We start from the raw sequence: 16,330 nt of genomic DNA, 5'->3' as shown, positions 1-16,330 counted from the left end.
TGTATATATATTTTCCTGTATAAATCGTTGGTTGTTACAATAAAAAATGTCAGTTAAATATATCATACAGGAGACACACACAGTGATATTTGAGAAGTGAAAAGAAGTTTACTGGATTTACAAAAAGTGTGCAATAATTGTTTAAACAAAATCAAGCAGGTGCATAAATTTGGGCACCACAAAAAAAGAAATGAAAGAAATATTTAGTGTATGTCAATGTCAAATATATCAGATATATCAATATCTGCTTCCCATCCAGAGCTCCACAGCAGAGAGGGAAGTTCACAATTTCATCTAGCTCTCAGTTTAAAGAAAGGCTGGTGACCCCTGTTATAGAGTCTGACAGCTGCAGGGATTATATACAAATATTCAACTATCCCAGAATTAAACCAGGTCTAAATAAAAAAAAAAAAAAAAGAAAAGAAAAGAAAAAGAAAGAAAAAGGAGTATCACTACAAAGATTAACTCACAGTGGTTGATATCAGCAAACACCGAGAGCATACATTGATATGACACCACAGCCATGCTGTCATTGCAAACACTGATAACAGCATAAATCGAATTAAATCGGGACTTGATGAGACCTTTCGAGTATTACTAGAAATATTATAAACAGTCATCTCCATACCACAGTTTGCTATCAATAAACACCGACGGCATTCACTGTTAGCATAGCACAGACCTTCCCAAAGTGTGGGGCCCGCCCCCTATGGGGGGCGCAGAGCCATTGCAGGGGGGCGCGGCATGAAAAGGGAAAAAACAAAACAACCCTTGGACACTGCTAGCACGGGGCGCCCACACAAACGCAAAACAGGAGATGAAGCATCGCTGAATATGTTTCCAAACCAACTTCATTCTAAGCCAAAGACTAGAAAATATGGTGAAGCATATCTTCCCTTTGGTTTCACCTGCACAAGTGCCAAGGTAGGTCTCCCCTGCATAATTGGTTTTCCCTGCATCGGGAGCACGCGCTGGGCTCTCCAAATCACGGGCAAACAGTATCCTGCATTCTTGATTTTTAGTTCGCAAACACTTCTAATGACTAACTACTCCTGACATTTTGGAGATGTTAGCTCTTTATACAGTACAGTTACAGCGGGATACAAATAATATCAGGCTGATCCTGCCACAATTTGTTCCTCCGGTTCAAATCATGGACAAACAGTATCCCACAGCTATAGCTGGACTGGCCATCGGGGATACCGGGCATTTGCCCGGTGGGCCAATGGTGATTTTTCGTTTTTATGGGCCGATGGGGTTTTTTGTCTTCGTTTTTTTCCGTAACGGTATAAACACTGAAAGGTGGTGGATTGGCCAGATGAAGGGAGATGTGTAAAAATAACTCAATTGTTTGGTGGTGGCTATTGCGGAGCTTCTACAGATTCAGTAACATTAGCAAGTGGTGGAGGCCAGCAGATGCAACACGCTGGCAGGTGGATGACGGAAAGGCAGGAGGAGCAGAGACCCGAGGCGGTGAACTGAATTTCAGGTAAGAAGTTATGACCTGCAGTCTATCTGGGTCAGATATAAACCAAGTTTAGGTGGAGTTTATTTTCGTTATGCTGACTTTTTTACAGTCAGTTACTATAACTCGTACTGCGTACTAGCTAGCATGACGGAGTTTCTACTTCTGGGCGGGTGCTATGATATTACTGATGTTGAACTTGTTTTATCTTATTTATAAGGTTAGTTATTAGAGTTTCCAGCTGTCCCGTAAAAAAACGGAATCGTCTCGTATACAGAGAAAATATTGCGCGTTTCGTATTGAGGTGAAAAGGAACAGTTTGTCCCGTACTTCAGCTACAATGAAAAAGACACAAAGCTGGAGTTATTCTGTGCCTTTGCTGCACAGCTGCCTCTTCTCCTCTCACTCTCCCCCTCCCTTTCCTGTTTCTACTTCAATCATGAAACTGATCAGTGATCAGCTGATCGGCTTTTCTCTCTTGTTTGTTTATCGCTCTGAATCTTACAACAAACGTTTTCATCTGATGTAAAATATATAGAAATCCATTATTGTACATAGTATTTTTTTTAGGGTCCCATCATAATTTCTTCAGAAGTAGCTAAGTACTGTTTATGATGCCAGCGTTTGGCCTTCATCGTGCGTCATGCATCGTGTAGTATACGTGGGGTAACGAGAAGCGATTAACACCTCACGACCAGCTCCCGATCATCAATCGCTTGGTCGGGAGGATTTCAAACCTGTTTGAAATCCTCCCGACCGTCGTGAGGGTGTCACCGCAGCCGCTCACACTGCGCACGCGCAAACACATAAACGTCGGTGAAAAAGACGGAGCAGCACGGCTGTGCAGCGTGTGATCTGGACACAAGCGATGGAGGCACTTGTAGGACTTTGGAAAGCTCATCCGAGCCTTTTCGATGTGGCATCACAAAATTATCACAACCACAACAACCGTGAAAATAGTTGGATTTACACTGCTGCTCAATCACAGCTGCCTGATCAATGTTTTTCATTAGCAATTTAGCAAAGTTGATGGTGGTGGTGTGAGTCTGTGTGAGTGAAAGACAGAGAGGGAGAGCGAGCGACAAAATTTCTGTTATAACCTTCATTTTTATGGACGCACAGTGTGAGCACTCAGGTCGCATCAGAGCATCGGGCCGTATAGTGTGAGACCCTGCATCGTGACCTATGAACTTCTAACCTCTGCGAGTCAGTCGTACAGTTTGAGCAGGAGCTGAATCGCGCGACTGAAAAAAATCGCACAGTGTATGCCCAGCTTAATCTGACTATCTGCCATTCTGCGATTCATGTCCTGTAAACAAAGTGCGCACAGCGTGACGTGGAAAAAGACACATACCTTTAACGTTGTGTGATGAACTCTGTATTCCTCGTCCACACATAAACCCAAAAAAGGAGTTTTAAAAAACCTCCGTTTTCGGTGATTCCAAACTCCGTTTATGTGGGGATGAAACAGCTGCGTTTTCAAAATCACCCGTGTACTTGCGGGCGCAGCGTAAAAGAGTTAGTTTATTTTCTTACTACCTGCAGATTACTTGTATTTCCTTAATTGTTTACTAAATGTTTGAGGTGTGAAATAAACCGCAATGGAGCAAAATATGGGTGTGTGTGGTTGGAGGATGTGTTTGTGTGTGCGCGTGCGTGTGAGGGGGGGGGCGAATATTTTTCTTCTAAAACAAAGGGGGTCCCAGCAAAAGAAAGTTTGGGAACCACTGGCATAGCACATCCATGTTAGCAGTGTATAAACAGATGGTTTAGCATATGTTAGCACAGGTATCAATAAAGGACTACCGTATTAAACACTTTTACTAACCACAGGCAGATGGACAGGCACTCTGCAGGTGGGATTGAGCGCCCGTAGTTGGTGTCTAGGCGGGCGATGCTGGGACCTACGCGGGACAGCAGGTCCTCAAACTGAGCAAGGGACAGACGGTGGTACCGCTGAAAGCAGCCGTCGTCCAGGCGCAGCTTCTGGAGCAAATGGTGAAACTCACCAAACTGCTCACGCCTCTGGAGGACCTGATGGACCCAGATACGGGGAGGACGTCCTTAACGCCTCTGCTCTCCACAGTAAATAGAGAAGGGAGACTCTCTCTTCAAACGCTAGCTCGACAGCTGCCATCTAGCAAAGATACCGTCTGGCACAACTTCCTCCCACATCCCTCCCACATTTCCGGTTCACGCACGTCAAAATATGCAATTTTGAGGCGCGATTGATTTGTGTTGGACACGCGTTGAGGTGCGAATGTGCACGCGTCAAATTAGGGGCGTCTGGGGCGTTTTCACTCACGTCTGTCGCATTCGTTGTGAACACACCGTAAGTTCCAAACATCTGTAGGGGAGATGTTTGGTCTTGGGAAGGGTGGTCTTACGGCCCTGGCCAGCTGTATATTTTGTGGTGTTCTATGTCTTTAAGAATCTACAGGTCCTTCCTGATTGGAGAGCTGGCGGCAGCTGATTGGTCCCCTGATCATGTGGCTGTTTTTAAAAGATGCCTCACCAGCAGTTGTCGGCGGCAGCTAGTGATGTGCGATACCATTGATTTCCTTTCCGATCCGATCCTAAGTAAAATTCAGGGTGGTATCGACGATACTGATCTGATACCGATACTTTGTACAAAAACTTATTTTACTTATTGTATCGTTTACTGTATCTCAAATTATAGCTTCATAATGATTACAGGACTACTTGTTCTTATCGCTTAATAATGCAGAATTATCATATAGAAATAAAAAAAACTGAAGTTGTGCGCTATTTGAACATGTTGCCTGCCTGCAGCACTAAAGGACTCCCTGAGAGACGTCTGTCTCACCCTAGCAGCACCTGTCCCTGTCCTCTCCTCCTCTTCAATTCGCCTCAACATACAGTCATCATATCCTGTGATATGATTTACTCTGAGATGTTTGACGAGGATAGTGGATCTGCCACGACACCTCACTGTCTTGCTACATGTATCGCAAACCGCGTCTCGGCTATTGTGGAGGTAAAATACGTACACAGATGACTCCGTTTACGCTCAGCCAGTTGTGAGTGCGCACGCCAGGGGCTGGACACATTTATACAGCCGTATTTCGCACATGACTATGAAAGGCGGAAGAGGAAGTAGTTTTTTCCAATTGAGACAATCCGAATTATATAGTTTCTTTCCACTTTGTTCCTGTTAATGATAAACTACAAATTTACCCTAAATTACTAAAATATCGATATTGTAATATGAGAATCGATTCTAGAACATTAATGACTGGTATCGGAAGAATCGATATTTCAGTATTGATCCGCACACCACTAGCAGCAGCGCCTGACAGCAGCAGACCTGACCCTGGCTTCCAAACCTTGTGTTACCCGTGTGTGGCTCCTGAGATTTACTGAGTTTTTGTATATAGTGTGTAAATTAGTTAACTTGTAAATGGACACTGAAACAGAAGGGGTGAGCTGCCTTACTATTTTCTTGTGCTGTTTTCTCCTGTTCATTTCAGTTAGGGAGTTAGGTGTGGCGTGTGTCTTTTGTTTGGTTTTTGTTTCACATAGGGTTTTAGGTAGCACCTCCTTTCCTGACTTAGCTTGTTTTGTTTGTTATTTACACACCAAGTCATCCACCTACAATGTGTTTGTTGACATCTAGGATCCCACTAATGGAGGCAGTTTCAGTTTAGTCCACGACTGCATTTCACTCACTGCCTCTGTTTGTATCTCTGTCACTGCAGGACCAACATGGAGCGAGAAGTCAGCGCTCTCAGGAGGCCGACAAACCTCACAGAAGAAAGGGAGAGAAAAGATACAACTGTGATAAGTGTGGGAAGAATTTTACCCATCTTGGAAACTTTAAAGCACACCAACTCGTCCACAGTGGAGATAAACCGTACAGCTGTGAGTTGTGTGGAAAACTTTTTACCCAGAAAGGACACCTAAAATCACACCAGCTCATCCACAGTGGAGTTAAACCATACAGCTGTGAGTTGTGTGGAAAGTCTTTTACCCACCCTGCAAGCTTAAAAACACACCAAGTCATCCACAGTGGAGTTAAACCATACAGCTGTGAGTTGTGTGGAAAGTCTTTTACCCACCCTTCAAGCTTAAAAACACACCAAGTCATCCACAGTGGAGTTAAACCATACAGCTGTGAGTTGTGTGGTAAAGCTTTTACTTGCAGTGGTAACTTACAGCGTCATCAACTCATCCACTCTGGAATCAAGACACACAGCTGTGGTCAATGTGGTAAAGCTTTTGCTCAGAGTAGCACCTTACGACGTCACCAAGTTACTCACTCTGGATTTAAACCGTACAGCTGCGACTTGTGTGGAAAGTCTTTTAACGATCCTGCAAACTTGAAAAAACACCAACTCATCCACAGTGGAGTTAAATCATACATATGTGAGTTGTTTGCAAAGTCTTTTACCCAGGCTGGAGGTTTAAAGAGACACCAGTTCATCCACAGTGGACTTCAAGTGTATCCTTAGACTGGGGCGGAAAATAAAGTGGGGGCTTGTACGCTCTTTTCATTTGCCCATTTTTTTGCTCATTGTGTTTTGTAGGTTTCCTTCAGCTTTTGGTTGGCAGCTTTCTTGTGGTGTAGGTGGTAAACTAGCCGTAATTACTTTGATGTGGATTATTTTGCACAACAACCCACCATGGACAAGTTGGATCGATGCACCAAGGCAGATTTGTTGTTGGTGGCAAATTTGTTTAATGTTAGTGTCCTCTTGAATCCAAAAAAGGCAGAAATTAAGCAGTGTCTGGCAGAGCAGATGGTGGAAAAAGGGGTAATTGCGAAGGTGAAACTTCGACCGGTTGATGCGTCTGGAGGTTTGATGGTGGATGTGGAATCAGAAGCTGCTGCCACCATCCCACAAGCTGCCAGTGGACAGATGACACCAGGCACAGAGGCTCCTGCTGCCGTTCAGGTCCCAAACATTATCCTGGCTGGACAATTACCAGAATTGTTTATGGAGGATCTTAAGCTGGCCCTTTGCCTGAAAGAGGTGGAGCTTTAGGCTAAAGCCAAAGAAGTTGAGCTACTGCATCTCCGAATAAGGCCTATGGAGCAATGTTACCTCTACCCCATTGAGTAAAATTGTGAGTAAAACATCTGACTGATTCTCCTCTGACCAGTTTGATGCAAGAAAGAAAATTGCCTTAGTGCCACCTTTCAGAGAAAGTAAGGTTGACTCTTACTTTAATGCCTTTGAACGCATCGCAAACACTTTAAAATGGCCCAAGGACGTGTGGAGTTTGTTGTTGCAGTGCAAATTGGTGGGGAAAGCACAGGAAGTGTGCACGAGCTTATCCATTGATCACAGTCTGGATTATGAAATTGTGAAATCCACTATTTTAATGGCTTATGAGTTAGTTCCTGAGGCATGTTGCCAATTGTTTCGGTCCTGCGAAAAATCTGCCAACCAAATACATGTAGAGTTTGCCAGGGAGAAGGCTCTCCTGTTTGATAAGTAGTTGGGTGCAACTAAAGTGAAGGATTTTACTTAGCTAAGACAATTGGTTCTGTTGGAAGAATTCAAAACGTGTCTTCCAGAAAATGTTGTTATGTACCTCAATGAGCAAAAGGTGGATTCATTGTCTAAAGCTGCTGTTCTCGCAGATGAGTTTCTGTTGACCCATTGCGCTACATTTTCAGCTGTGTGAATATACTCCGTTGTCTACGCCTGCGAGGAGCTTAAGGGTTTCTCCTGCACATCAAACGCACCCTTATCCAGTTCCCATGAACGTTTGTGAATGCTTTTATTGCCATGACACCAGCCATGTCATTACTAATTGTCCATCACTTCGTCCCTAAGAGCAAACTCAAACCTGGAGAAAACCAAAAAGTGTTGGTTTTCTCCAGGTTTGAGTCGGTTGGTCTCTATGCCTAATCCCATCAGATCCTCCTGACCTTTCATTTCAAAAGCGTTCGCCTCACCTACTGGAATAGAGGAGGATCGTGTGCTGATTGTGATTTTGCATGACACTGGCGCTACCAAGTCTCTCATTTTGGATAGCGCGTTGCCTTTTTCTAGTAACTCGTTTTGTGGTGCTGATGCTCTCGTGCGGGGAGTGGAGATGTATGTGTGTGTCACGGGCTCCGCTACACAGAGTTTTCCTACAGTCACCTCTCGTTTCGGGCCCGGTAGCAATTCGGGTGCGCCCTCGCTTGCACGTACAGGCGGTTACTATTATTCTGGGGAATGATCTAGCAAATGGAAAGATTTTCCCAATCTCCGAGGTAATTGAAAACCCCATCGATGATTTGGTTTTGTTTCTGAATCTGCTGCTGACAGTCTGCACTCTGTTTTCCCTGCCTGTGTCGTCACATGTGTGCATAAGCGCAGAGATACAGTGATGTTGATTTGTCTGACTCTTTCCTGTGTTCTGAAGGTGATCCTGAGAAAGCTGAGCCACCTGTGGAAAAAGCAGAAAAATGTGTGTCTGATAGCCTGCTACCTGCTACACCGGACCTGTCTTTTGAGGTAAGCAAAGCAGATTTTGTCCATGTGCAACAGAATGATCCAACTCTGGCCAAATGTTTACTTGCTGTAAATTCCAACGAGTAAACCCCCCATGTTTACAGCATTGACAACAACGTGTTAATGCGTAAATGGCACCCTCCCTCATCGAGTGATCTTGGGTGGAATGTAGGTAACTAGGTACTGCCGCTCCTGTCACCTTTATCAGGTCAGTGTAAAACCAACCAAGTTATTCCTCCCGCTCCATTGCATCTGATCCGGGCTTTAAGGGAACCATTTGAGCACATACTCATTATGTGTGCCTATGCCAAGAGGCACACATATTACTATTCCTCGGATTTATTATTATTATGTGTGCCTATGCCAAGAGGCACACATATTACTATTCGTCGGATTTATTATTATGTGTGCCTATGCCAAGAGGCACACATATTACTATTCGTCGGATTTATTATTCTTATTATGTGTGCCTATGACAAGAGGCACACATATTACTATTCGTCGGATTTATTATTCTTATTATTATTATTATGTGTGCCTATGCCAAGAGGCACACATATTACTATTCGTCGGATTTATTATTCTTATTATTATTATTCTCCATCTTCCGCCTAAATTTCGCACGTATCACGCCCGCAGTTTTGAGACAAGCTTCATATATGTTACCTCATTTTGTGCGGCCGGATCTGGAATGGTGTGCTATGACTTTTGGTGTTTATGAATTTTATAGTTTTTAAATATTAATATTTTAGTGAAAATTTTCCCGCGCTCCTCTGCCAAACAGTTTTGACATTAGGGTTACATATGTTAGATCATTTTGTGCGGCTGGAGCTGGACTATTATGTTATGACTTTTGGTGTTTATAACTTTTATAGTTTTTAAATATTAATATTTTAGTGCAAATTTAGGCCAATTCATCTTTTGGCGCCAAATAAACAGACTTCATTTGTGGTGTGTTGGCTCTCTCTAGTGGTATGCCGGGAGTGGTACAGCCTGTGTACCCTTATTTGGATTACCGTAATGATGACAATTTCAACGGTGCGCACAGCGTCGCTGCTTTCAGGAGCCCTTGGAATTTTTAAGGTTGCGCAAATCATTCAAAAGTTACGGTAATGCTTGGTGGAAAACTCAATATCCCACAATTCATAGCACGCCTGCAGAGAGTGAACAATGGCGGCCACCACTTCGTTTTATATGTCTTTTATTCGTGTTTCTAGGTCACAAAATAAGCTTTTAAGATATTTTCAGGCGAGAATGTAGGTGTGTAAACTTCAAATATCTGCTTGTTTTATCAAGACATCCCATATTTAGCGACAGTGCTCTGACTACGTCGGTCCTGCCTGACAGCTAGCCGGCTACCTAGCTGGCTACCTAGCTAGCTGCCGCACTTGGCTGCAAATGGATAGCGAGGGACTCTCTCTGTCGCTTTCACCTCCCTGGTCTCTCGCAAATGCTCGCATAGAATCGGAGTTACAGCTGGATGTGGAAAAAATAACTGAGTTGTTTGGTGGTGGAGCTACAACAGAGGGCAGCTACCCACCGGTGTGTGACAGAAAGGACATGCCGCCAACGAGACATATGAGGCCGGGCAGGCGATTGCTAACGCGGTGGTCAATCATGGATCAGGGAAAGCGAAGGCAGGAGCGTGAGGTGAACTGAATTTCAGGTAAGAAGTTATGAACTGCACTCTATTTGGGTCAGATATAAACCGAGTTTAGGTGTAGTTTATTTAGCAGCAGTTCTCTTATGTGTTGCTGATAGTCGGCTAGCTAGCTAGCGCCGCTAGCATAGTTAGCTCGCGCCGCTAGCAACCCTTCGTGAAAAAGCACCCAGGCTTGGCTTATATTGAGGCGGGTGAAACTCGTGTCAGCACCCGGTCGCTCTCTATTTGGGTCAGATATAAACCGAGTTTAGGTGTAGTTTATTTAGCAGCAGTTCTCTTATGTGTTGCTGATAGTCGGTTAGCTAGCTAGCGCCGCTAGCATAGTTAGCTCACGCCGCTAGCAACCCTTCGTGAAAAAAAGCACCCAGGCTTGGCTTATATTGAGGCGGGTGAAACTCGTGTCAGCACCGGTCGCTCTCTATTTGGGTCAGATATAAACCGAGTTTAGGTGTAATTTATTTTCGTTGACCTTTTACAATCGTAATGCCACGGGAGTTTATATACAGCTGTGTGCGTATTAAGTTACTGACGTTGGACTTTATTTTATTCATTAGGGTTAGTTCATAGAGTTGCCGCACAAACGGAATCGTCCCACATTCAGAGAAAACATTATGATTTATTCTGTCGTTACGAAGCCTCCCCTGTCATTCTCTCGCGTGTTGAAACGTCAATCATGAAACTGATCAATGATCGGCTGTTCGCTCTTTATTTATCGCGCTAAACAACAGCAGCACGCTTAAGCTTGATCAGCTGTTGTTAGAATTCTTTTGATTTTAATTTCTAGTATCAGCTGATGTTTGCTGGAGCATGAAGATGAAATCAGGAGATGTCCTTACTGAATCATCAGAGCTGAACTGGTGATGGAGAAACAGGTTTACACTTTAGGTGACATGAATGAGTTGAAGGAAGTTATGAGTTGTTTCTGAGAGACAAAGACCAAGCTCCTTTTTTTGTGTAGCTGACAGCTGGTAACTGTGCAGGGGCGGATCTAGCAAAGCTTTTAGGGGGAAGCTAGGGCATTAACAGAGAAAGGTGGACACAAAGATATACTTTTCTTTCTTACTCTCATACAGGGAGTGCAGAATTATTAGGCAAGTTGTATTTTTGAGGAATAATTTTATTATTGAACAACAACCATGTTCTCAATGAACCCAAAAACACATTAATATCAAAGCTGAATGTTTTCGAAGTAGTTTTTAGTTTGTGTTTAGTTTTAGCTATTTTAGGGGATATCTGTGTGTGCAGGTGACTATTACTGTGCATAATTATTAGGCAACTTAACAAAAACAAATATATACCCATTTCAATTATTTATTTTACCAGTGAAACCAATATAACATCTCCACATTCACAAATATACATTTCTGACATTCAAAAACAAAACCAAAACAAATCAGCGACCAATATAGCCACCTTTCTTTGCAAGGACACTCAAAAGCCTGCCATCCATGGATTCTGTCAGTGTTTTGATCTGTTCACCATCAACATTGCGTGCAGCAGCAACCACAGCCTCCCAGACACTGTTCAGAGAGGTGTACTGTTTTCCCTCCTTGTAAATCTCACATTTGATGATGGACCACAGGTTCTCAATGGGGTTCAGATCAGGGTGAACAAGGAGGCCATGTCATTAGTTTTTCTTCTTTAAACCCTTTCTTGCCAGCCACGCTGTGGAGTACTTGGACGCGTGTGATGGAGCATTGTCCTGCATGAAAATCATGTTTTTCTTGAAGGATGCAGACTTTTTCCTGTACCACTGCTTGAAGAAGGTGTCTTCCAGAAACTTGCAGTAGGACTGGGAGTTGAGCTTGACGCCATCCTCAACCCGAAAAGGCCCCACAAGCTCACCTTTGATGATACCAGCCCAAACCAGTACTCCACCTCCACCTTGCTGGCGCCTGAGTGGGACTGGAGCTCTCTGCCCTTTACCAATCCAGCCACGGGCCCATCCATCTGGCCCATCAAGACTCACTCTCATTTCATCAGTCCATAAAACCTTAGAAAAATCAGTCTTGAGATATTTCTTGGCCCAGTCTTGACGTTTCAGCTTGTGTGTCTTGTTCAGTGGTGGTCGTCTTTCAGCCTTTCTTACCTTGGCCATGTCTCTGAGTATTGCACACCTTGTGCTTTTGGGCACTCCAGTGATGTTGCAGCTCTGAAATATGGCCAAACTGGTGGCAAGTGGCATCTTGGCAGCTGCACGCTTGACTTTTCTCAGTTCATGGGCAGTTATTTTGCGCCTTGGTTTTTCCACACGCTTCTTGCGACCCTGTTGACTATTTTGAATGAAACGCTTGATTGTTGGATGATCACGCTTCAGAAGCTTTGCAATTTTAAGACTGCTGCATGCCTCTGCAAGATATCTCACTATTTTTGACTTTCCTGAGCCTGTCAAGTCCTTCTTTTGACCCATTTTGCCAAAGGAAAGGAAGTTGCCTAATAATTATGCACACCTGATATAGGGTGTTGATGTCATTAGACCATACCCCTTCTCATTACAGAGATGCACATCACCTAATATGCTTAATTGGTAGTAGGCTTTCGAGCCTATACAGCTTGGAGTAAGACAACATGCATGAAGAGGATGATGTGGACAAAATACTCATTTGCCTAATAATTCTGCACTCCCTGTATAAAATATTTAGCTTTTATTAAATAGTTATCTGAATCTTACAACCAAAGTTTGTATAATAATACACAAGATTGGCTGTAGACCATTGTTCATCATTCAGAACACTATAAAAAATAACAAAAAAAAAAAGTGAATGCGAAAGTGCATACATATTTATTTTTGTGTTTGATGTGTGTCGGGCGTGGTCTGCAGTGCCGCTGCAGGGAGGTGGACCCACGGGTGTAAAGTCTGTGCTCTCTTGGCTGTTTTTGGGTGTGTGTTGGGCTATGAGTTGAAAAGCTACGGCTGCCTGTGTGGGTACACCAACCATGTGTGAAAAGTGGTCCATAACGTAATGCTTCAAAGCATGTTCATGCAAACATTGTCGGGTCTGCCGTGATACAATGGGACTTCTGCTCATGAACCTCTGTGCACAGCGCCTGCAAATCGGGCTGTACGAAGTCACCTCATCTTTACCCAAAATTGTAAGCTGTCATCTGTGAGGCGCGAGCGGTGTTTGTTTTTATCATAATTCATGGTGGAGAATGGCTGCTCTGCTGAGTTTTGCTCTCTGTAGCCGTATGAATGGCAAACTACACTGATTAGCAGCGGCATAGGCACACATAAAATTTCTTCTGAAATTTTCGCTTAGTTATTATTATTATTCTCCATCTTCCGCCTAAATTTCGCACGTATCACGCCTCGCAGTTTTGAGAAAAGCTTCATATATGTTACCTCATTTTGTGCGGCTGGATCTGGAATGGTGTGCTATGACTTTTGGTGTTTATGACTATTATAGTTTTTTAAATATTAATATTTTAGTGAAAATTTTCCCGCGCTCCTCTGCCAAACAGTTTTGACAATAGGGTACATATGTTACATCATTTTGTGCGGCTGGAGCTGGGCTAGTATGGTGTGACTTTTGGTGTTTATAACTTTTATAGTTTTTGAAATATTTAGATTTTAGTGCAAATTTAGGCCAATTTCTAGGCTCCTGAGAAAGATTCTGCTTTTGGCACCATAGAAACAGACTTCATTTGTGGTGTGTTGGCTCTCTCTAGTGGTATACCGGGAGTAGTACGGCCTAAAGGGTGCCATGCTTGGTGAAAACTACATATCCCACAATTCATAGCATGCCTCTACCGAGTCAAACAATGGCGGACACCACTTCGTTTTATATGTCTTTTATTCGTGTTTCTAGGTCACAAAATACACTTTTAAGATATTTTCAGGCGAGAATGTAGGTGTGTAAACTTCAAATATCTGCTCGTTTATCAAGACATCCCATATTAGCGCCAATTCTCTTAAGTGTTGCTGATAGCCGGCTAGCTAAGCTAGCGCCGCTAGCTTAGCTAGCTAGCGCCTTCGTGAAAAACCACCCAGGCTTGGCTGATAGTGAGGTGGCTAAAATTTGTTTAATCGCCCGATCGCTCGGCAAGGGTCTGTGTCTTAGCTGGACTTATTTTTCGCTTATATGGGCCGATGATGCTGGTCGATGTGGAAAAAATAACTGAGTTGTTTGGTGGTGGAGCTACAACAGAGGGCAGCTATCCACCGGTGTGTGACAGAAAGGACATGCCGCCAACGAGACATACAAGGCGGTGAGGCTACCACCGATCGTCCGGTGTTTGCTAACGCGAGGTCAATCGTGGATCAGGGAAAGCGAAGGCAGGAGCGTGAGGTGAACTGAATTTCAGGTAAGAAGTTATGACCTGCACTCTATTTGGGTCAGATATAAACCGAGTTTAGGTGTAGTTTATTTAGCAACAGTTCTCTTACGTGTTGCTGATAGCCGGCTGGCTAGCTAGCTAGCGCCGCTAGCTTAGCTAGCTAGCGGCGACTAGCGACCCTTCGTGAAAACCACCCAGGCTTGGCTGATAGTGAGGTGGCTAAAATTTGTTTAATCGCCCGATCGCTCGGCAAGGGTCTGTGTCTTAGCTGGACTTATTTTTCGCTTTATATGGGCCGATGATGCTGGTCGATGTGGAAAAATAACTGAGTTGTTTGGTGGTGGAGCTACAACAGAGGGCAGCTATCCACGGTGTGTGACAGAAAGGACATGCCGCGAACGAGACATACAAGGCGGTGAGGCTACCGCCGATCGTCCGGTGTTTGCTAACGCGAGGTCAATCGTGGATCAGGGAAAGCGAAGGCAGGAGCGTGAGGTGAACTGAATTTCAGGTAAGAAGTTATGACCTGCACTCTATTTGGGTCAGATATAAACCGAGTTTAGGTGTAGTTTATTTAGCAACAGTTCTCTTACGTGTTGCTGATAGTCGGTTGGCTAGCTAGCTAGCACCGCTAAGCTTAGCTAGCTAGCGCGCTAGCGACCCTTCGTGAAAAACCACCCAGGCTTGGCTGATAGTGAGGTGGCTAAAATTTGTTTAATCGCCGATCGCCGGCAAGGGTCTGTGTCTTAGCTGGACTTATTTTTCGCTTTATATGGGCCGATGATGCTGGTCGATGTGGAAAAAATAACTGAGTTGTTTGGTGGTGGAGCTACAACAGAGGGCAGCTATCCACGGTGTGTGACAGAAAGGACATGCCGCCAACGAGACATACGAGGCCGGCAGGCGATTGCTAACGCGGTGGTCAATCATGGATCAGGAAAGCGAAGGCAGGAGCGTGAGGTGAACTGAATTTCAGGTAAGAAGTTATGAACTGCACTCTATTTCGGTCAGATATAAACCGAGTTTAGGTGTAGTTTATTTTCGTTGTGCTGACTTTTTCAATCACTTACAATAACTCGTACTGCGTTCTAGCTAGCACGACAGAGTTTCTATACAGCTGTGTGCGCATGGTGAACTTTATGACAGCCTCCCTGTCATTCTCTCGCCTGTTGAAACTTCAGTCATGAAACTGATCAATGATCGGCGTTTCTCTCTTGTTTGTTTATCGCGCAAAAAACAACAGCAGCACCTTTAAGCTTGATCAGCTGTTGTTAGAATTCATTTGCTTTTAATTTCTGGTATCAGCTGATGTTTGCTGGAGCTACAGCTGTAAAACGGCAGATGTCCTTACTGAATCATCAGAGCTGAACTGGTGATGGAGAAACAGGTTTACCCTTTAGGTGACATGAATAAGTTGAAGGAAGTTATGAACTATTTTTGAGAGACAAATACAGGGAGTGCAGAATTATTAGGCAAGTTGTATTTTTGAGGAATAATTTTATTATTGAACAACAACCATGTTCTCAATGAACCCAAAAACTCATTAATACCAAAGCTGAATGTTTTTGGAAGTAGTTTTAGTTTTAGCTATTTTAGGGGATATCTGTGTGTGCAGGTGACTATTACTGTGCATAATTATTAGGCAACTTAACAAAAACAAATATATACCCATTTCAATTATTTATTTTACCAGTGAAACCAATATAACATCTCCACATTCACAAATATACATTTCTGACATTCAAAAACAAAACCAAAACAAATCAGCGACCAATATAGCCACCTTTCTTTGCAAGGACACTCAAAAGCCTGCCATCCATGGATTCTGTCAGTGTTTTGATCTGTTCACCATCAACATTGCGTGCAGCAGCAACCACAGCCTCCCAGACACTGTTCAGAGAGGTGTATTGTTTTCCCTCCTTGTAAATCTCACATTTGATGATGGACCACAGGTTCTCAATGGGTTCAGATCAGGTGAACAAGGAGGCCATGTCATTAGTTTTTCTTCTTTTATACCCTTTCTTGCCAGCCACGCTGTGGAGTACTTGGACGCGTGTGATGGAGCATTGTCCTGCATGAAAATCATGTTTTTCTTGAAGGATGCAGACTTCTTCCTGTACCACTGCTTGAAGAAGGTGTCTTCCAGAAACTGGCAGTAGGACTGGGAGTTGAGCTTGACTCCATCCTCAACCCGAAAAGGCCCCACAAGCTCATCTTTGATGATACCAGCCCAAACCAGTACTCCACCTCCACCTTGCTGGCGTCTGAGTCGGACTGGAGCTCTCTGCCCTTTACCAATCCAGCCACGGGCCCATCCATCTGGCCCATCAAGACTCACTCTCATTTCATCAGTCCATAAAACCTTAGAAAAATCAGTCTTGAGATATTTCTTGGCCCAGTCTTGACGTTTCAGCTTGTGTGTCTTGTTCAGTGGTGGTCGTCTTTCAGCCTTTC

The 16,330-nt window shown here is 43.8% G+C and overlaps 1 protein-coding gene across 12 annotated transcripts in view; it reads left to right on the top strand.

Annotated features, from left to right (window-relative positions):
• Nucleotides 1–16,330, top strand: part of LOC120441802 (zinc finger protein 729-like) — a 69,852-nt gene that overhangs the window by 26,719 nt on the left and 26,803 nt on the right. For 6 of the 12 annotated variants that reach the window (XM_039617217.1, XM_039617218.1, XM_039617219.1 and 3 more), the window contains 2 exons: nucleotides 5,185–5,851; nucleotides 7,847–7,938. In XM_039617217.1, coding sequence (XP_039473151.1) covers nucleotides 5,185–5,851; nucleotides 7,847–7,938 — 759 coding nt within the window. Of the gene's footprint in view, nucleotides 1–5,184; nucleotides 6,554–7,846; nucleotides 8,221–16,330 lie in introns of those variants that run through there. The other 6 variants (XM_039617225.1, XR_005614298.1, XM_039617223.1 and 3 more) reach the window with 6 other exon arrangements.

The sequence above is a fragment of the Oreochromis aureus genome, linkage group 9 (assembly GCF_013358895.1).
Source record: "Oreochromis aureus strain Israel breed Guangdong linkage group 9, ZZ_aureus, whole genome shotgun sequence".
Classification (NCBI taxonomy): domain Eukaryota; kingdom Metazoa; phylum Chordata; class Actinopteri; order Cichliformes; family Cichlidae; genus Oreochromis; species Oreochromis aureus.
The sequence above is the reverse complement of the archived record's forward strand: the minus strand, read 5'-3'. Positions and strand labels throughout refer to the sequence as shown.